Below are 22680 nucleotides of genomic sequence, written 5' to 3' on the forward strand. Positions count from 1 at the left end.
GTGGATACAATTTGTGTATATGTGTAGATACAAGTTGTGTGTAGATACAAGTTGTGGAAATGTGTAGATACAAGTTGTGTGTAGATACAAGTTGTGTGTGGATACAATTTGTGTATATGTGTAGATACAAGTTCTGTATAGATACAAGTTGTGTGTAGATACAAGTTGTGTGTGGATACAAGTTGTTTGTGGATACAATTTGTGTATATGTGTAGATACAAGTTGTGTGTAGATACAAGCTGTGTGTAGATACAAGTTGTGTGTGGATACGATTTGTGTATAAGTGTAGATACAAGTTGTGTGTGGATACAATTTGTGTATATGTGTAGATACAAGTTGTGTGTAGATACAAGTTGTGTGTGGATACAATTTGTGTATATGTGTAGATACAAGTTCTGTATAGATACAAGTTGTGTGTAGATACAAGTTGTGTGTGGATACAAGTTGTTTGTGGATACAATTTGTGTATATGTGTAGATACAAGTTGTGTGTAGATACAAGTTGTGTGTGGATACAATTTGTGTATATGTGTAGATACAAGTTGTGTGTAGATACAAGCTGTGTGTAGATACAAGTTGTGTGTGGATACAATTTGTGTATATGTGTAGATACAAGTTGTGTGTGGATACAATTTGTGTATATGTGTAGATACAAGTTGTGTGTAGATACAAGTTGTGTGTGGATACAATTTGTGTATATGTGTAGATACAAGTTGTGTGTAGATACAAGTTGTGTGTGGATACAATTTGTGTATATGTGTAGATACAAGTTGTGTGTAGATACAAGTTGTGTGTGGATACAATTTGTGTACATGTGTAGATACAAGTTGTGTGTAGATACAAGCTGTGTGTAGATACAAGTTGTGTGTGGATACAATTTGTGTATATGTGTAGATACAAGTTGTGTGTGGATACAATTTGTGTATATGTGTAGATACAAGTTGTGTGTAGATACAAGTTGTGTGTGGATACAATTTGTGTATATGTGTAGATACAAGTTCTGTGTAGATACAAGTTGTGTGTAGATACAAGTTGTGTGTGGATACAAGTTGTTTGTGGATACAATTTGTGTATATGTGTAGATACAAGCTGTGTGTAGATACAAGTTGTGTGTGGATACAATTTGTGTACATGTGTAGATACAAGTTGTGTGTAGATACAAGCTGTGTGTAGATACAAGTTGTGTGTGGATACGATTTGTGTATATGTGTAGATACAAGTTGTGTGTGGATACAATTTGTGGAAATGTGTAGATACAAGTTGTGTGTGGATACAATTTGTGTATATGTGTAGATACAAGTTCTGTATAGATACAAGTTGTGTGTAGATACAAGTTGTGTGTGGATACAAGTTGTTTGTGGATACAATTTGTGTATATGTGTAGATACAAGTTGTGTGTAGATACAAGTTGTGTGTGGATACAATTTGTGTACATGTGTAGATGCAAGTTGTGTGTAGATACAAGCTGTGTGTAGATACAAGTTGTGTGTGGATACAATTTGTGTATATGTGTAGATACAAGTTGTGTGTGGATACAATTTGTGTATACGTGTAGATACAAGTTGTGTGTGGATACAAGTTGTGTGTGGATACAATTTGTGTATATGTGTAGATACAAGTTGTGTGTAGATACAAGTTGTGGAAATGTGTAGATACAAGTTGTGTGTGGATACAAGTTGTGTGTGGATACAATTTGTGTATATGTGTAGATACAAGTTGTGTGTAGATACAAGCTGTGTGTAGATACAAGTTGTGTGTAGATACAATTTGTGTATATGTGTAGATACAAGTTGTGTGTGGATACAATTTGTGTATATGTGTAGCTGCAAGTTGTGTGTGGATACAATTTGTGTATACGTGTAGATACAAGTTGTGTGTATATACAAGTTGTGTGTAATAAAAAGTTGTGTGTTTGTGTGTGTGCAGGCGGTGGAGACCAACCTAGCATCCAAGGACAGTCACTGGGTCTTTGTTAACGAGGTACGTGCACCTTGCCTACTTACTCTACATTTTTTCACCCGGGGGCCCAACCTTTCCACTACAGACGGCCCCGGGGCCCACCGTATTATTGACACTGAATTAGTCAATGAAATATACTGCATAAGGAGGACTCATAAAAACACATTTTCACACAATTATACTGTGTTCAAATAAAGCATATTAATAATAAAAATGTTCCTTAAATAAATCAATAAAATTGAAGTCATAATTTTTGCGCTGAAGAAACTTCTCTATGACATTGGCTGCAGACTTCTTCTGTTTGTTTGAAGTTGTCATTACTGCCACAAGTGGTGGGGAAGTGAATTACACCTGAAGTACACACAGCTGGGAAACACATGTCTAGGGGGCGCTGGCAACCCAACAATGGGCCCCGGCCCTATGGTTAAGATGTACTGTGATACTAGCTGACTTGTTGTAGTTTATAGTCGTACTGCACCTCCTCCCTGTTTGGCAGCAGCATAAACGCTCCTTTATTGCGAGGAGTTGCTTCCTGGCGGCAGTAAATGATCTCAACATAAAAAGCTTTCCTTACAAATGGACTATTTCCATAGTTGGAGCATTAAAATCATCTTTACAACTTTCTAAATACAATTATTGTTTTTATTTCATGGGAGCCCTCAGGACATGAAATAACAGCCACATAATAATACAATATAATAATGCTGAGGCTGGGCCAATCAGAGGTCACGATACTGGGCAGTATCAGTCTGTGCTCATTTAGTGCACTTTGGTGCAGTGAAAACAAACATTAGTGCACTTTGATGAAGTGAAAACAAACATGAGTGCACTTTGATGCAGTGAAAACAGACACGAGTGCACTTTGACGCAGTGAAAACAAACATGAGTGCACTTTGACGCAGTGAAAACAAACATGAGTGCACTTTGACGCAGTGAAAACAAACATGAGTGCACTTTGACGCAGTGAAAACAAACATGAGTGCACTTTGATGCAGTGAAAACAAACATGAGTGCACTTTGACGCAGTGAAAACAAACATGAGTGCACTTTGATGAAGTGAAAACAAACATGAGTGCACTTTGACGCAGTGAAAACAAACATGAGTGCACTTTGACGCAGTGAAAACAAACATGAGTGCACTTTGATGAAGTGAAAACAAACATGAGTGCACTTTGATACAGTGAAATCAAACATAAGTGCACTTTGACGCAGTGAAAACAAACATGAGTGCACTTTGATGAAGGTAAAACAAACATGAGTGCACTTTGATGAAGGTAAAACAAACACGAGTGCACTTTGACGCAGTGAAAACAAACATGAGTGCACTTTGATGAAGTGAAAACAAACATGAGTGCACTTTGATGCAGTGAAAACAAACATGAGTGCACTTTGATGAAGGTAAAACAAACACAAGTGCACTTTGACGCAGTGAAAGCAAACATGAGTGCACTTTGATGCAGTGAAAACAAACATGAGTGCACTTTGAAGAAGGTAAAACAAACATGAGTGCACTTTGATGAAGGTAAAACAAACACGAGTGCACTTTGACGCAGTGAAAACAAACATGAGTGCACTTTGACGCAGTGAAAACAAACATGAGTGCACTTTGATGAAGCAAATACAAACATGAGTGCACTTTGATGCAGTGAAAACAAACATGAGTGCACTTTGATGACGTAAAAACAAACATGTTGGATCCACCTTGTTGTGAAATGACCAACATTCATACATGTATTATAAACATTTCTTGGTGTCGCGCTCATGTCAACAAGGTGTTGTGTTGCATTCAGCCGGAACGTTGCCGCGCTTTTATTTTGAAGAGCCACAACCGTTTTTCGTTTCTGGAGCCAAATGGATGCTAATGAGCTAATTAGCTTGTTTTCATGCTGCCAGAAACAACCTTCATCAAGTCATCTACATGCGCCAACGCGCGTGTGTGTGTGCGTGCGTGCGTGTGTGTGTGTGTGTGTGTGTGTGCGTGTGTGTGTGTGTGTGTGCGCCACCATGCTAAGTGTTAGCCCACAGCTTCTCTCCCTGACAGCCCACAGTTGCTCCACCACTAAGTACCAACACCTGCTCTTGCATATATTGTTGATTTACTTTGATGCTGTAGTGCAGCGTTTCTCAAAGTGTGGGGCGCACCCCACTGGTGGGGAATAGAGACATGACAGGTGGGGCGCGAGGAACGGGAGGAAATTTCACTTTAAATTTTTTTTTTTATTATTATATTCTTAGATTATTTTTTTTACTATGCTTTCATTTTCTATACACACTGTAAATCACTTTGTGATTCTGTCTGTGAAATCCGCTATATAAATAAATGGAAATTACCGGTACTTATTTTTACCGTAGGCTTTATATTTCTCGGTACGAGCGAAAGTTTGACAGACATAGCAACAGTAACTAATGGGGGCGGGGCTAAGCGGAACAAACTTTCGCGCGGATGGGTAGCAGGCTAATGTGTGGATCACAATTACACAAATATATACATTTGTGACTCGCACCTCAAAGGTCGTCGAGCCAGAGCCAGCGCCTGCAGAGAAACAAAAATGTGACGGGCACACACTGTGTCATTCACCGGGAAGCACTCGCGTCAAGGCAGCTCAGCCCCGAACTCAATGAGGTTTTAACAGATGTTGTGAGCGCGGTAAATTTGATCAAAACACGACCACTGAAAGTGCGACTGTTCTCTCCCATTTCCTCTGTGTGAGGAAATGGGAGCTGATCATACAGCCGTGCTGTTTCACAGTGAAGCAAAGTGGCTCTCCCGGGGAAAAGTGCTGTCACTTGCCCTGTCTTGCCAAATGCATAGCTCCTCTTTTTTTTTTTTGCAAAGAATGCAAAGTGGCACTTTTATTGTATTTATTATTGAACTTGATGCAAGTTATTTGATTTATTATTGAACTTGATGCAAGTTATAACACTTTTTTTTATTTATTATTGAACTTGATGCAAGTTATAACACTTTTGTTTTATTTATTATTGAACTTGATGCAAGTTATTTGATTTATTATTGAACTTGATGCAAGTTATAACACTTTTAATTGATTTATTATTGAACTTGATGCAAGTTATAACACTTTTTTTTTTTATTATTGAACGTGATGCAAGTTATAACACTTTTTTTGATTTATTATTTAACTTGATGCAATTTATGACACTTTTTTGATTTATTATTGAACTTGATGCAAGTTATAGCACTTTTTTTGATTTATTATTGAACTTGATGCAAGTTATAACACTTTTATTTGATTTATTATTGAAATTGATGCAAGTTATTTGATTTATTATTGAACTTGATGCAAGTTATAACACTTTTAATTGATTTATTATTGAACTTGATGCAAGTTATAACACTTTTTTTTATTATTGAACGTGATGCAAGTTATAACACTTTTTTTGATTTATTATTTAACTTGATGCAAGTTATGACACTTTTTTGATTTATTATTGAACTTGATGCAAGTTATAGCACTTTTTTTGATTTATTATTGAACTTGATGCAAGTTATAACACTTTTATTTGATTTATTATTGAAATTGATGCAAGTTATTTGATTTATTATTGAACTTGATGCAAGTTATAACACTTTTAATTGATTTATTATTGAACTTGATGCAAGTTATAACCCTTTTTTTTATTATTGAACGTGATGCAAGTTATAACACTTTTTTTGATTTATTATTGAAATTGATGCAAGTTATGACACTTTTTTGATTTATTATTGAACTTGATGCAAGTTATAGCACTTTTTTTGATTTATTATTGAACTTGATGCAAGTTATAACACTTTTATTTGATTTATTATTGAACTTGATGCAAGTTATAACACTTTTTTTGATGTATTATTGAACGCGATGCAAGTTACAACACTTTTTTTGATTTATTATTGAACTTGATGTAAGTTATAACAGTTTTTTTATTTATTATTGAACGTGATGCAAGTTATAACACTTTTTTTTATTTATTATTGAACTTGATGCAAGTTATAACACTTTTGTTTTATTTATTATTGAACTTGATGCAAGTTATAACACTTTTTTTGATTTATTATTGAAATTGATGCAAGTTATTTGATTTATTATTGAACTTGATGCAAGTTATAGCACTTTTTTTGATTTATTATTGAACTTGATGCAAGTTATAACACTTTTATTTGATTTATTATTGAACTTGATGCAAGTTATAACACTTTTTTTTATTTATTATTGAACTTGATGCAAGTTATGACACTTTTTTGATTTATTATTGAACTTGATGCAAGTTATAGCACTTTTTTTGATTTATTATTGAACTTGATGCAAGTTATAACACTTTTATTTGATTTATTATTGAAATTGATGCAAGTTATTTGATTTATTATTGAACTTGATGCAAGTTATAACACTTTTAATTGATTTATTATTGAACTTGATGCAAGTTATAACCCTTTTTTTTTATTATTGAACGTGATGCAAGTAATAACACTTTTTTTGATTTATTATTGAACTTGATGCAAGTTATGACACTTTTTTGATTTATTATTGAACTTGATGCAAGTTATAGCACTTTTTTTGATTTATTATTGAACTTGATGCAAGTTATAACACTTTTATTTGATTTATTATTGAACTTGATGCAAGTTATAACACTTTTTTTGATGTATTATTGAACGCGATGCAAGTTACAACACTTTTTTTGATTTATTATTGAACTTGATGTAAGTTATAACAGTTTTTTTATTTATTATTGAACGTGATGCAAGTTATAACACTTTTTTTTATTTATTATTGAACTTGATGCAAGTTATAACACTTTTGTTTTATTTATTATTGAACTTGATGCAAGTTATAACACTTTTTTTGATTTATTATTGAAATTGATGCAAGTTATTTGATTTATTATTGAACTTGATGCAAGTTATAACACTTTTAATTGATTTATTATTGAACTTGATGCAAGTTATAACACTTTTTTTGATTTATTATTGAACTTGATGCAAGTTATAACACTTTTTTTATTTATTATTGAACTTGATGCAAGTTATGACACTTTTTTGATTTATTATTGAACTTGATGCAAGTTATAGCACTTTTTTTGATTTATTATTGAACTTGATGCAAGTTATAACACTTTTATTTGATTTATTATTGAACTTGATGCAAGTTATAACACTTTTTTTGATGTATTATTGAACGCGATGCAAGTTACAACACTTTTTTTGATTTATTATTGAACTTGATGCAAGTTATAACACTTTTGTTTTATTTATTATTGAACTTGATGGAAGTTATTTTATTTATTATTGAACTTGATGCAAGTTATACCACAGCTGCACAGTTATTTTATTTATTATAGAACTTGATGTTATTTTATGTTATTGAGTTTGAATGTATACAACTTGATGTTCAATGAATTTGAAAATGTTAAAGCTTGGCATTAGCGCTCTGTTGGGGCGATGGGGGCAGGTGGGGCTTGAAAACTCCCCCTTGTCCAAAGTGGGGGATGACAAAAAAAAGTTTGAGAACCACTGCTGTAGTGTAACATTGTATTGTTGATATACTTTGATGTGTATCACTATGTAACATTGTATTGTGCTACTGGTACTTTTCCACTCTGGAGATGTTCATGTCATACTTCCCTTGCCTTATTTCCATATTTGACCCTTTGATTCATATCCGTTCCGTGAAGGACACGATCCCTCTTCTTATCAGCAGGTGCATCTCTCTCTGCCTTCTCACAATAAGAGTTAACTGCTTGTGTCTTACTTCTGGGTTGCGTTGTAAGAGCTGGTCTCCTATAGCTTTAGTAAAACTGGACTAAGTACTATTCTGTCTCTGCAGTCCTCTTTACTCAACATATAAGTCATCCCAAAGAAGTTGGGAGTGAGCAGTGTGTTTCACTCCCTGAGAGAAGGTTCCAGCAACCCCCCGACACGCTGCCGGTCCTCCGAGCTCCTCCTCTTCATCACTTTTATGTCTCCCAGAGCGAGGAGATTCGTCTTGAATGAGACGACGATGAAGTCGTCCCGGAGATGAAACGTGTGACCACGTCGATGTATGGATTTTTTAGACGGAACATTCTTTTATGGCGCACTTAGTCACGCTGGAGGTGATGGGAATACATTTTTACATTCAGCGGTTCGAGAGGACTACATTATCAAAGACCACGCTTGATCACACTGATTGATTAGGACCAATATGTCCATCGATCAGTCAAAAGTTCCAAAAGGAACGACAAAAACTGAATCAACATTTTGTCTGTGTCGACCCTCGTCTGCCTGAATATGACTTCTGTTTCATTCAAATTTCACCGCTGACATTTTCCCAGCCACTTCCTGCTCCGTCACTGGTACAAATATGACATCAAATTTGGGGCTGCGCAATTAATCGACATTGAGGTTTTAATTAGTGCGATGACATAACCACAAAAAGGCGGAGTTCTGTTGTTGTTTTTGGAGGGTTTCTCCGCCGTCACCGCCATTTGAGTGACGCGTTGGCCAGTCAGAACTGTCGAGCCTCGCTTTCTTTGTCTCCTGTCCAATCAGAAGTGTTGAAGGAACACTGTGTTGGATACTTCTCCTGTTGCCTTATTTGTATTTGACTTTATTCAATGTTTGGCTACAATTGCATTCAACAAAACTGGTTTTCTTTTAAAAAATATATGAAATTATAAGACATTTTTATGAATTTTATGGAAAAACGTAATTAATCACAGAAGTGTTACTCCAGGAGACACACATGTAACTGGTTGACAATCAGGAGACACACCTGCTCCTGGTTGACAATCAGGATACACACCTGCTCCTGGTTGACAATCAGGAGACACACCTGTAACTGGTTGACAATCAGGAGACATATCGGGAGACACACCTGTAACTGGTTGACAATCAGGAGACACACCTGCAACTGTTTGGTTGACAATTAGAAGACACACCTGTAACTGGTTGACAATCAGGATACACACCTGCTCCTGGTTGACAATCAGGAGACACACATGTAACTGGTTGACAATCAGGAGACATATCGGGAGACACACCTGTAACTGGTTGACAATCAGGAGACACACCTGCAACTGTTTGACAATCAGGAGACACACCTGCAACTGGGTGACAATCAGGAGACATATCGGGAGACACACCTTTAACTGGTTGACAATCAGGAGACACACCTGCTCCTGGTTGACAATCTGGATACACACCTGCAACTGGTTGACATTTAGGAGACACACCTGCAACTGTTTTACAATCAGGAGACACACCTGTAACTGGTTGGTTGACAATCAGAAGACACACCTGCAACTGGTTGACAATCAGGAGACACGCATGTAACTGGTTGACAATCAGGAGACATATCGGGAGACACACCTGTAACTGGTTGACAATCAGGAGACACACCTGCAACTGTTTGACAATCAGGAGACACACCTGTAACTGGTTGGTTGACAATTAGAAGACACACCTGTAACTGGTTGACAATCAGGAGACACACCTGCTCCTGGTTGACAATCAGGAGACACACATGTAACTGGTTGACAATCAGGAGACATATCGGGAGACACACTTGTAACTGGTTGACAATCAGGAGACACACCTGCTCCTGGTTGACAATCAGGAGACACATGTAACTGGTTGACAATCAGGAGACACACCTGCAATTGGTTGAAAATTAGGAGACACACCAGGAGACACACCTGCAACTGTTTGACAATCAGGAGACACATCTGTAACTAGTTGACAATCAGGAGACACACCTGCAACTGGTTGACAATCAGGAGACACACCTGTAACTGTTTGCCAATCAGGAGACACACCTGTAACTGTTTGACAATCAGGAGACACACCTGTAACTGGTTGACAATCAGGAGACACACCTGTAACTGGTTGACAATCAGGAGACACACCTGTAACTGTCCGCAACTCCTTTATGTGTAATCATTTTGAGGACCAAATACTTTTGTTGCAAAACTGTAATCTTTTAAGAAGTGTGGCCCCAAACAAGGGTGGAGGTCCCCGCTGTGAAAGTCGCTGACTCAGCTCAGCCCTCGTCCTCCGCAGGAAATCAGCGACGCGGAGATCCTGGAGCTTACCCACAGTGCACTGGGCCGCATAACGGTGGTCCGGCAGATCTTCCCGGCGTGGAAGGACAGCGGCGCCCGGTGCCAGCGACACAACCATCGCATCTCCTCGCTGCTGTGCGACCCCCAGGAGGGTTACCTGCAGAACCTGGAGGTAAGTACCTGCAGGTAAGTCTGCAGGTAAGTTACCTGCAGAACCTGGAGGTAAGTACGCCGGCCTCCGTCGTGGAAGAGCTGCTTTAACCTTTGTCCTCTTGACTCCGCCCCTCCCAGGTGTCCAACCTCTACCTGTATGACAGCGTGCTGATGCTGGCCAACGCCTTCTACAGGAAGCTGGAGGACAGGAAGTGGCACAGCATGGCCAGTCTCAACTGCATCAGGAAGTCCACCAAGCCGTGGAACGGAGGCTGGTCCATGCTGGAGACCATCCAGAAGGTGCGTGGGCCTTCACCACTCACTTGGAACCACCAACTACCAACCCCGCTATTTGCTCACTTGTAACTGAAGCACCTGCAACTGGTTGACAATCAGGAGACACGCCTGTAACTGGTTGACCAATCAGGAGACACACTTGTAACTGGTTGACAGTCAGGAGACACACCTGCAACTGGTTGACCAATCAGGAGACACACCTGTAACTGGTTGACAATCAGGAGACACACCTGTAACTGGTTGACAATCAGGAGACCCGCCTGTAACCGGTTGACAATCAGGAGACACATCGGGAGACACACCAGTAACTGGTTGACAATTAGGAAACATATCAGGAGACACACCTATAACTGGTTGACAATCAGGAGACACACCTGTAACTGGTTGACAATCAGGAGACACGCCTGTAACTGGTTGACCAATCAGGAGACACACTTGTAACTGGTTGACAGTCAGGAGACACACCTGCAACTGGTTGACAATAAGGAGACACACCTGTAACTGGTTGACCAATCAGGAGACACACCTGTAACTGGTTGACAGTCAGGAGACACCTGCAACTGGTTGACAATAAGGAGACACACCTGTAACTGGTTAACATGCTAGCACCTTCTACTGGCATACATACAAGGCTAAGTTAGCATGTATGCCAGTAGAAGGCTAAGTTAGCATGTATTCCAGTAGAAGGCTAAGTTAGCATGTATGCCAGTAGAAGGCTAAGTTAGCATGTATTCCAGTAGAAGGCTAAGTTAGCATGTATGCCAGTAGAAGTCTAAGTTAGCATGTATGCCAGTAGAAGGCTAAGTTAGCATGTATTCCAGTAGAAGGCTAAGTTAGCATGTATTCCAGTAGAAGGCTAAGTTAGCATGTATGCCAGTAGAAGGCTAAGTTAGCATGTATTCCAGTAGAAGGCTAAGTTAGCATGTATGCCAGTAGAAGGCTAAGTTAGCATGTATGCCAGTAGAAGGCTAAGTTAGCATGTATTCCAGTAGAAGGCTAAGTTAGCATGTATGCCAGTAGAAGGCTAAGTTAGCATGTATGCCAGTAGAAGGCTAAGTTAGCATGTATTCCAGTAGAAGGCTAAGTTAGCATGTATGCCAGTAGAAGGCTAAGTTAGCATGCTTGCCAGTAGAAGGCTAAGTTAGCATGTATTCCAGTAGAAGGCTAAGTTAGCATGTATGCCAGTAGAAGGCTAAGTTAGCATGTATGCCAGTAGAAATGGGAGGAGTCACTGTATTCTTCAGTGTCGTCACATGGAAGGCAAACATTTGCTAGAATTTTCTTCCCGCTCGCTGACAGCCGCCGCGACCTTTGCCGCTGACAGGAGAAATATTTTCTTTTTTATGGCGGCTGCCTGGCTGCTACACCGACTAATGAAAGCCATGAAATGTCATTTTTCTTTGGCCTTTCAACGCTGGCTGCTAGCAGACAAATAAGCAAACTCCTTCCACATGTTGGAGATCCCTGGAGGACGTTATGTTTGATAGCATCTGGGTGTTAGCATCACAATGATAGCATCTGGGTGTTAGCATCACAATGATAGCATCTGGGTGTTAGCATCACAATGATAGCATCAGGGTGTTAGCATCACAATGATAGCATCAGGGTGTTAGCATCACAATGATAGCATCTGGGTGTTATCATCACAATGATAGCATCTGGGTGTTAGCATCACAATGATAGCATCTGGGTGTTAGCATCAAAATGATAGCATCTGGGTGTTAGCATCACAATGATAGCATCAGGGTGTTAGCATCACAATGATAGCATCAGGGTGTTAGCATCACAATGATAGCATCGGGGTGTTAGCATCACAATGATAGCATCTGGGTGTTAGCATCACAATGATAGCATCAGGGTGTTAGCATCACAATGATAGCATCTGGGTGTTAGCATCACAATGATAGCATCAGGGTGTTAGCATCACAATGATAGCATCTGGGTGTTAGCATCAAAATGATAGCATCTGGGTGTTAGCATCACAATGATAGCATCTGGGTGTTAGCATCACAATGATAGCATCTGGGTGTTAGCATCACAATGATAGCATCAGGGTGTTAGCATCACAATGATAGCATCAAAGTGTTAGCATCACAATGATAGCATCTGGGTGTTAGCATCACAATGATAGCATCTGGGTGTTATCATCACAATGATAGCATCTGGGTGTTAGCATCACAATGATAGCATCAGGGTGTTAGCATCACAATGATAGCATCAGGGTGTTAGCATCACAATGATAGCATCTGGGTGTTAGCATCACAATGATAGCATCAGGGTGTTAGCATCACAATGATAGCATCAGGGTGTTAGCATCACAATGATAGCATCAGGGTGTTAGCATCACAATGATAGCATCAGGGTGTTAGCATCACAATGATAGCATCAGGGTGTTAGCATCACAATGATAGCATCAGGGTGTTATCAATGTGGACTTTCATAGAGGTGTAACTGTGTCCAGGGCAACATCACAGGTCTGACAGGGACTATGGACTTTAAGGACGGCGGTGCCAACTCTCATGTCCACTTTGAGATCCTGGGATCCAGTTTCAGCGAGACCTTCGGCAAGGACTACAAGAGGGTGAGTTTGCACTTTTGTCACTCACAGAAACAACACCGCCACACTTCTTCGACTTCCTCGCTTTCACGCTGTTCCTTCTCCATCCAACCAGAGTAGCAACTTGTTGCCATGGCGACCGTGATCCATCCATCACACGTTGTCTGAGTCCACAGCACCAACTAGTGGTCTGGCATGAACACTGCAGGCTTTAGTACTATTATTAACTACCACTGCAGTCATTATTCTATTCACACACACACACACACACACACACACACACACACACACACACACACACACACACACACACACACACACACACACACACACACACACACACACACACACACACACACACACACAATGTACTGCTGCAGTAATGAAGATTTAATCATGTGCCCTCTCTGAATTATGACTCCCTCTTTGTTTCATAATGACCATGCTAAGAACACACACACACACACACACACACACACACACACACACACACACACACACACACACACACACACACACACTAGTAATAAAGCCCCCCCATTAGCTCGCTCATAGAAGGAGAAAGAAGCACGAATGATTCGTCATGTCAATATTGAAATATAATTATTAATTAAATAATTGATTAAAGACAAAGAAGTGTGCACCTTCAAAATAAAATCATCTAATTTTCCGTGCATAGTGAAGACGTTTGCACCTTCACAAAAAAATCCACTCATCTTTGTTGCGTAATGAGGAAGTTTAAACCTTCACAATAAAATAATCTCATCTTTGGTGCGTAATGAGGAAGTTTAAACCTTCACAATAAAATCCACTCATCTTTGGTGCGTAATGAGGAAGTTTGCACCTTCACAATAAAATCATCTCGTCTTTGTTGCGTAATGAAGAAGTTTGCACCTTCACAATAAAATCATCTCATCTTTGGTGCGTAATGAAGAAGTGTGCACCTTCACAATAAAATCATCTCGTCTTTGTTGCGTAATGAGGAAGTTTGCACCTTCACAATAAAATCATCTCATCATTAGTGTGTAATGAAGAAGTGTGCACCTTCACAATAAAATCATCTCATCTTTGGTGCGTAATGAAGAAGTTTGCACCTTCACAATAAAATAATCTAATTTTTGGTGCGTAATGAAGAAGTTTGCCCTTTCACAATAAAATCATCTCGTCTTTGTTGTGTAATGAAGAAGTTTGCCCCTTCACAATAAAATCATCTCGTCTTTGTTGCGTAATGAAGAAGTTCGCACCTTCAAAATAAAATCATCTCATCTTTGGTACGTAATGAAGAAGTTTGCCCTTTCACAATAAAATAATCTTGTCTTTGTTGCGTAATGAAGAAGTTTGCACCTTCACAATAAAATAATAAAATTTTTGGTGCGTAATGAAGAAGTTTGCGCCTTCACAATAAAATCATCTCATCGTTAGTGCGTAATGAAGAAGTGTGCACCTTCACTATAAAATCATCTCGTCTTTGTTGCGTAATGAAGAAGTTTGGCCTTTCACAATAAAATAATCTCGTCTTTGTTGCGTATTGAAGAAGTTTGCCCTTTCACAATAAAATCATCTCATCTTTGGTGCGTAGTGAAGAAGTTTGCCCTTTCACAATAAAATAATCTCGTCTTTGTTGCGTAATGAAGAAGTGTGCACCTTCACAATAAAATCATCTCATCTTTGGTGCGTAATGAAGAAGTTTGCGCTTTCACAATAAAATCATCTAGTCTTTGTTGCGTAATGAAGAAGTTTGCACCTTCACAATAAAATCATCTCATCTTTGGTGCGTAATGAAGAAGTTTTCCCTTTCACAACAAAATCATCTCGTCTTTGTTGCGTAATGAAGAAGTTTGCCCCTTCACAATAAAATGGTCCCTGGTGGGCTGCAGCAGCGTGAAGAGCTTCTGCTTCCATTCAGTCCAGACGGGGAAGGAGTGTCCATAATGGGGACGCCGCATTGTTCTCAAATGGATCCATTAGCGACGTCGGAGAATGAAAATGAGCCTCGGGCGCCGCTAATTTCAACTCCCCGAGGTGGTTAACAACAATTTGCTTCTTTGGAAAGTCAAAGCTTGCTCATCTCTGTGAATAATAATCATAAGGCGCAGACTTTCCGTCCAATGACAGACTTCCAATTAGTCCCTGCGACAAAGAGGAGCGCTCGGCGTCAGCGGGCGGCGTGGCGTCACGTGACCACGGCGGACACGGGGCGCAGCAGGCGAGCACGCTGGCATTTGTCCGCACCGACACCGGAGACGAATCGGCGCCGCCGTAGCCTTTCGGATGTCAGGAGCAGGGAGAAAAAACAGGCCTGACATTTGAGCAAAAGCGGAGGAGTGAGGAGGAGGAATAATGCATGAGCGCACTGCAGATTTATTCCTCGTGTTCGAGCTCCTCGGGGAAGTGAGCGGAACGTCGAGACTCGAGCTGTGAAGACGAGAACGCCGTGTCAGCCTTTTTCTCCTGACTTTTATTTACTGACTTCCTCTCAGTCCAAAAGCATGCAAGAGTAAAAGTCATCAAAAGACATGTGCGGCAGGTGGCGCTCTAACCACCGCCAGGTGCGGCAGGTGGCGCTGTAACCACTGTCAGGTGCGGCAGGTGGCACTCTAACCACCGTCAGGTGGCGCTGTAACCACTGTCAGGTGTGGCAGGTGGCGCTGTAACCACCGTCAGGTGTGGCAGGTGGCGCTGTAACCACCGTCAGGTGTGGCAGGTGGCGCTGTAACCAGCTTCAGGTGCAGCAGGTGGCGCTCTAACCACCGTCAGGTGCGGCAGGTGGTGCTGTAACCACCGTCAGGTTCGACAAGTGGCGCTGTAACCACCGTCAGGTGTGGCAGGTGGCGTTGTAACCACCGTCAGGTGTGGCAGGTGGCGCTGTAACCAGCTTCAGGTGCGGCAGGTGGTGCTGTAACCACCGTCAGGTTCGACAGGTGGCGCTGTAACCACCGTCAGGTTCGACAGGTGGCGCTGTAACCACCGTCAGGTGCTTCAAGTGGCGTTGTAACTACCGTCAGGTGCGGCAGGTGGCGCTGTAACCACCGTCAGGTGGTGCTGTAACCAGCTTCAGGTGCGGCAGCTGGTGCTGTAACCACTGTCAGGTTCGACAGGTAGTGCTCTAACCACCGTCAGGTGCGGCAGGTGGCTCTATAACCAGCTTCAGGTGCGGCAGGTGGCGTTGTAACCACCGTCAGGTGGCGCTGTAACTACCGTCAGGTGCGGCAGGTGGTGCTGTAACCACCGTTAGGTGGTGCTGTAACCAGCTTCAGGTGCGGCAGCTGGTGCTGTAACCACTGTCAGGTTCGACAGGTAGTGCTCTAACCACCGTCAGGTGCGGCAGGTGGCTCTATAACCAGCTTCAGGTGTGGCAGGTGGCGTTGTAACCACCGTCAGGTGCGGCAGGTGGCGCTGTAACCACCGTCAGGTGGTGCTGTAACCAGCTTCAGATGCCGCAGCTGGTGCTGTAACCATTGTCAGGTTCGACAGGTAGTGCTCTAACCACCGTCAGGTGCGGCAGGTGGCTCTATAACCAGCTTCAGGTGCGGCAGGTGGCGTTTTAACCACCGTCAGGTGCGGCAGGTGGCGTTGTAACCACCGTCAGGTTTGGCAGGTGGCGCTGTAACCACCGTCAGGTGCGGCAGGTGGCTCTGTAACCAGCTTCAGGTGCGGCAGGTGGCTCTGTAACCAGCTTCAGGTGCGGCAGGTGGTACTGTAACCACCGTCAGGTTCGACAGGTGGTGCTCTTACCACCGTCAGGAGCGGCAGGTGGTGCTGTAACCACTGTCAGGTGCGGCAGGTGGCTCTGTAACCAGCTTCAGGTGCGGCAGGTGGTGTTGTAACCACCGTCAGGTGCAGCAGGTGGCGCTGTAACCACCGTCAGGTGCGGCAGGTGGCGCTGTAACCACCGTCAGGTGGTGCTGTAACCAGCTTCAGGTGCCGCAGCTGGTGCTGTAACCATTGTCAGGTTCGACAGGTAGTGCTCTAACCACCGTCAGGTGCGGCAGGTGGCTCTATAACCAGCTTCAGGTGCGGCAGGTGGCGTTTTAACCACCGTCAGGTGCGGCAGGTGGCGTTGTAACCACCGTCAGGTTTGGCAGGTGGCGCTGTAACCACCGTCAGGTGCGGCAGGTGGCTCTGTAACCAGCTTCAGGTGCGGCAGGTGGCTCTGTAACCAGCTTCAGGTGCGGCAGGTGGTACTGTAACCACCGTCAGGTTCGACAGGTGGTGCTCTTACCACCGTCAGGAGCGGCAGGTGGTGCTGTAACCACTGTCAGGTGCGGCAGGTGGCTCTGTAACCAGCTTCAGGTGCGGCAGGTGGTGTTGTAACCACCGTCAGGTGCAGCAGGTGGCGCTGTAACCACCGTCAGGTGCGGCAGGTGGCTCTGTAACCAGCTTCAGGTGCGGCAGGTGGCGTTGTAACTACCGTCAGGTGCAGCAGGTGGCACTGTAACCACCGTCAGGTGGTGCTGTAACCAGCTCCAGGTGCGGCAGGTGGCGCTGTAACCACCGTCAGGTGGTGCTGTAACCAGCTTCAAATGCGGCAGGTGGTGCTTGCGGCAGGTGTGCGCTGTAACGGCAGCGGGGTTTGAACTCACAACCTACCCATCTCAGGGCGGACACTCTAACCACTAGGCCACTGAGGAGGTCATGGACCAGGACCAGGACTTGGGCGTAGAACTCTACGGCTGCTAAGGTCCTGGTGCCGCTCACGTCCGCCTCCACATCGGCCACAAATTCGGCCGTTCCGTAGTGGACCGCCTCGCCAGTCGTGGCGGCGTTCAACTCACAGCCCCCACATTACTCGTCCCCAGTGGATTCGGGTACACTTGCATGCTTAAATGCTAAACCAGTTTGGTTTCAGCGCCCCTCTTTTGTGTTCCTTGTTGCCATGGATGCTGATTATTTTCACCTACCTGTGGTTAGTATCTCACCTGCTCCCCGGTCACTAATCAGAGAGCTGTTTATTCCTGCCTCACTCAGTTTTGTTTGCGTCACACCACATTTACCTTTAATGATGTGCTTCTCTACTCAGCTTTTCCTTGATCTTGATGTTGTCCATGAATCATTACTTCCATGAATGCTAACAACACGTGAACAATGGATGTAATGAATGTGATGAAGATTGAAATATTGATGTTGATTGTTTGTTGTTTGTATTAATGACATCTACATAAATGTACATTTAATGCCTTTTCCTTCCAATTAGTGCCAGCCAAGATGGCCTCATTAGGGCCGTGTGCTTAATGAAGGCTGTCACATGGCGGGGGGGGAGGGGCTTGATCGTCGCACGCTAATGAAGGCACCTTGTTTGTGCGCCAAGATGGCGAGTAATGATAATCACGGGACTTGACGGGGGACGCCTGATGAGGCGGACGTGTGTGTGTGTGTGTGTGTGTGTGTGTGTGTGTGTGTGTGTGTGTGTGTGTGTGTGTGTGTGTGTGTGTGTCAGAGCTGGTCTCCATGGCAACAGGGATGCTTTGTATCAGGCTGACACACACCATCAGGCCTGAATGCGCCCGCGGGTCCGTAATGAGGAGCAGCTGCTGGTGGTCACACACACCTGACACCTTTGCTGGCTCCGCCTCTTTTAAGCTCCGCCCCCTGCTCACACAATGTTACTGTGTTATGTCGGCGAGCTGTTGCAGGTGTATCGATCAAATATTCATCTAGGATATCATCAACACAAACACGCATGAGATGATGTCAGCTCGCATGTAAAATGTGTGATATCATGTGCGATACAAGCAGTCCTGCAGAGTGTTTACTTGTGTGTGATATCATGTGTGATACAAGCAGTCCTGCGGCGTGTTTACTTGTGTGTGATATCATGTGCGATACAAGCAGTCCTGCAGCGTCTTTACTTGTATGTGGTATCATGTGTGATACAAGCAGTCCTGCGGCGTGTTTGCTTGTGTGTGATATCATGTGCGATACAAGCAGTCCTGCGGCGTGTTTACTTGTGTGTGGTATCATGTGCGATACAAGCAGTCCTGCAGCGTCTTTACTTGTGTGTGGTATCATGTGTGATACAAGCAGTCCTCCGGAGTGTTTACTTGTGTGTGATATCATGTGCGATACAAGCAGTCCTGCACCGTGTTTACTTGTGTGGGATATCATGTGCGATACAAGCAGTCCGGCAGCGTCTTTACTTGTGCGTGATATCATGTGCGATACAAGCAGTCCTGCAGCGTGTTTACTTGTGTGTGATATCATGTGCAATACAAGTATTTCTGCAGCGTGTTAACTTATGTGTGATATCATGTGCAATACAAGCAGCCATGCAGCGTGTTTACTTGTGTGTGATATCATGTGCGATACAAGCAGTCCTGCAGCGTCTTTACTTGTGTGTGGTATCATGTGTGATACAAGCAGTCCTGCGGAGTGTTTACTTGTGTGTGATATCATGTGCGATACAAGCAGCCATGCAGCGTCTTTACTTGTGTGTGGTATCATGTGTGATACAAGCAGTCCTGCGGCGTGTTTACTTGTGTGTGATATCATGTGCGATACAAGCAGTCCTGCGGAGTGTTTACTTGTGTGTGATATCATGTGTGATACAAGCAGTCCTGCAGCGTGTTTACTTGTGTGTGATATCATGTGTGATATAAGCAGTCCTGTGGAGTGTTTACTTGTGTTTGATATCACGTGCGATACAAGCAGTCCTACAGAGTGTTTACTTGTGTGTGATATCATGTGCGATACAAGCAGTCCTGCAGAGTGTTTACTTGTGTGTGATATCATGTGTGATACAAGCAGTCCTGCAGCGTCTTTACTTGTGTGTGGTATCATGTGTGATACAAGCAGTCCTACAGCGTCTTTACTTGTGTGTGATATCATGTGCAATACAAGCAGTCCTGCGGCGTGTTTACTTGTGTGTGATATCATGTGTGATACAAGCAGTCCTGCGGCGTGTTTACTTGTGTGTGATATCATGTGCGATACAAGCAGTCCTGCAGAGTGTTTACTTGTGTGTGATATCATCAGAGGTGGGACCAAGTCATTGCTTTGCAAGTCACAAGTAAGTCTCAAGTCTTTACCCTCAAGTCTCGAGTCAAGTCCCGAGTCAAGACAGGGCAAGTCCGAGTCAAGTCCAAAGTCAAGACTGGAAAGTCTCAAGTCAAGTCCCAAGTCCTGCATTTTGAGTTTCGAGTCCTTTCAAGTTATTTAACCACAGACTAATATATTTACACAGATTGTGTATGCTTTTAAAACGCTGTATTTATTTATTAAAACAAGTGCATTTGAAATTGCAGGGAAAAAGATAGTGCTGACATTGCACTTCAAAATAGCACAATTAACCAGTCATTTTAAACATGTAACTCATTCCTTTACAGAATAAACACATTTGAAAAAAAAACAAGTGCAACTGTACTTATTTGCACAAAAGTGTTAACATTGTATTTCCATGGCATATTGCATTGTAACTAGTTCCACAGCAGTTTCTATCCTGTTCTTACCTTATCTCATTGATCTCATCTCATACTGTATGTGTGTTTATGTGTGCGTACACATGAAAAACATAACAAATATATGAACATAACAATGAACAGAGTTGTACTTTTTAGATGTCAGGACCCTATGCAATATGTACACATTCTTAATATAGTATACATTTTAACTGACCTTTATTTGACTATGTTTGTCTTTTTGTAGGTGGCTAAAATACGCGGTGCTGCTGACCGCCGTCTAACGTTACGTTACTGTGTGTGATACATTGACTAACGTAAAGTTATGTATAGGTACCTCATGAAACCCTGCTTAAAAAAAAAAATCACTTGACAAAAAGTATGAATAAGGTAGCAAACTGCAGTGGACTCAACATATTGCCGTGTTTGCAATGACGTTATAACCATAGACATCTTATAAGTAGACGCAGCATTGGTTGCTGTGACGTGAGCAATTTGGTCGCCATCTTGAAGTGGTGATGAGGAGCCGGCGAGCAGCCGAAACTGAAAGATAACAGGTAGAAAACAAAGATGCTAAACTGACAGTTGACAGGTAGAAAACAAAGATGCTAAACTGACAGTTGACAGGTAGAAAACAAAGATGCTAAACTGACAGTTGACAGGTAGAAAACAAAGATGCTAAACTGACAGTTGACGGGTAGAAAACAAAGATGCTAAACTGACAGTTGACAGGTAGAAAACAAAGATGCTAAACTGACAGTTGACAGGTAGAAAACAAAGATGGTGTTCAGCGTTTTCCTGCTCAAATGAGCAGACTGTTGAAAATAGGAATCGGGGGATTACTTTTCACAAGTGAGATTTAACATTAACGTACTATTGGTTGTATTTTATGAAAATAATATTACCACAGAGTTGAGAAGGATCAAATATCTTCAATATTTGTATGTGAAAATCACAAAGAAATCTTCTGGGGGAGGATGACGCCCCTACAGGGGTTTGGTTTACAAACTTTCAGCCCCACCTAAAACAAAATTCACCAGCCGCCACTGATTATGATGCATTCTCATTTTAGGCAAAGTATAAGACAATACTTTCTTAACAGTATAATTGTAACCAGGAATAAGTCTTCAAGTAACAATATTCAAATACTAACATTGTTGGGTTAAACAGAATTTGGTTTTATTCTGAATCCAGTGAAACAGATTGGTGGTTTTAGCTGATATGAAGACTTTCAGGTGTTTATATATGTTTAAGTATTTGGCAGACGCTTTTATCCAAAGCGACTTACATAAAATAATACATATAAAACAATCACTGCAAACATTATCATTTAAGGGAAGAATGTAATAGAAAATATCAATACAAAGTGTCAAGACAGAATAAACTCTCTGCTGCTGAAGCAACAGAGATGCAGTCTATAGGTCCCTAAGATATATAGATATCTAATGTATTCATACATTGTTTATGTAGGATACACACATATGTATATATAACCTAATCATATTGTTTCTTCAATTTAAAAATAGATTACCGTTTTTTTCCCCCTTCTCTGGGATTATATTCCCAGTTTTGATCTCGGACGTCTGGTCACTTATAGCGTATAAGAATATTATATTACTGTTAAGCAAACTATGAATAACAAAACACGCCAAAACATGTGTCTGTTATCATAGCTACACGTATGACAAAAAAGGGGGTGAAAATCAGTGGTATTCAGTGAGGTAAAATGAATTAAATGCGCTGACAGTTCATTGCTCCTGACAAATGAATTGCACTGAGTGGAGCGGATCACCACTCCAAGATGGCGGCCACGCGCCTCGTCTGCGGCAGTAGGCAGTAGCGCTCTATGCTGCGTCTACTTATAAGATGTCTATGGTTATAACGTTAGCAGTGAGTTTGCAGCCTCACTGATTTAACTACACAGCAAATAAAAGTCACGTTACTTAGCCAATAAACGTTATCTTACATTCAAAACTTACCCTTCTTTGTGCAACTTCAAATGTCGAACGAAGTTGGAAGTTGTTGCGTCTCCGTCTGTAATATTCGAACTGCGTGATTTGCATACCGCAATTCGTTTTTTGTTGACCAAGTCGTAGTTTTTATACCCGAACGAAACCAACTTTAACATAATTGTTTATCACTGGCACGTTGTTGGACAACTCTTGTTCATTGGTTGTCCTGCAATTTGATTGGATGAATGCTGTGTGATGAAAACAACGTAAATCTAATTTGATTGGCTGTTGTACTGACAGCACACCAGCTGATAGGAATAACACGCTGATAG

The 22680-nt window shown here is 41.9% G+C and overlaps 1 protein-coding gene across 2 annotated transcripts in view; it reads left to right on the forward strand.

Moving 5' to 3' along the window:
• Positions 1–22680, forward strand: part of LOC133574714 (glutamate receptor ionotropic, delta-1-like) — a 236371-nt gene that overhangs the window by 170468 nt on the left and 43223 nt on the right. For both annotated transcript variants that reach the window (XM_061926942.1, XM_061926943.1), the window contains exons 5-8: positions 1926–1979; positions 9994–10167; positions 10287–10448; positions 12907–13026. In XM_061926942.1, coding sequence (XP_061782926.1) covers positions 1926–1979; positions 9994–10167; positions 10287–10448; positions 12907–13026 — 510 coding nt within the window. The remainder of the gene's footprint in view (positions 1–1925; positions 1980–9993; positions 10168–10286; positions 10449–12906; positions 13027–22680) is intronic.

Source organism: Nerophis lumbriciformis, linkage group LG32 (genome assembly GCF_033978685.3).
Source record: "Nerophis lumbriciformis linkage group LG32, RoL_Nlum_v2.1, whole genome shotgun sequence".
Classification (NCBI taxonomy): Eukaryota; Metazoa; Chordata; class Actinopteri; order Syngnathiformes; family Syngnathidae; genus Nerophis; species Nerophis lumbriciformis.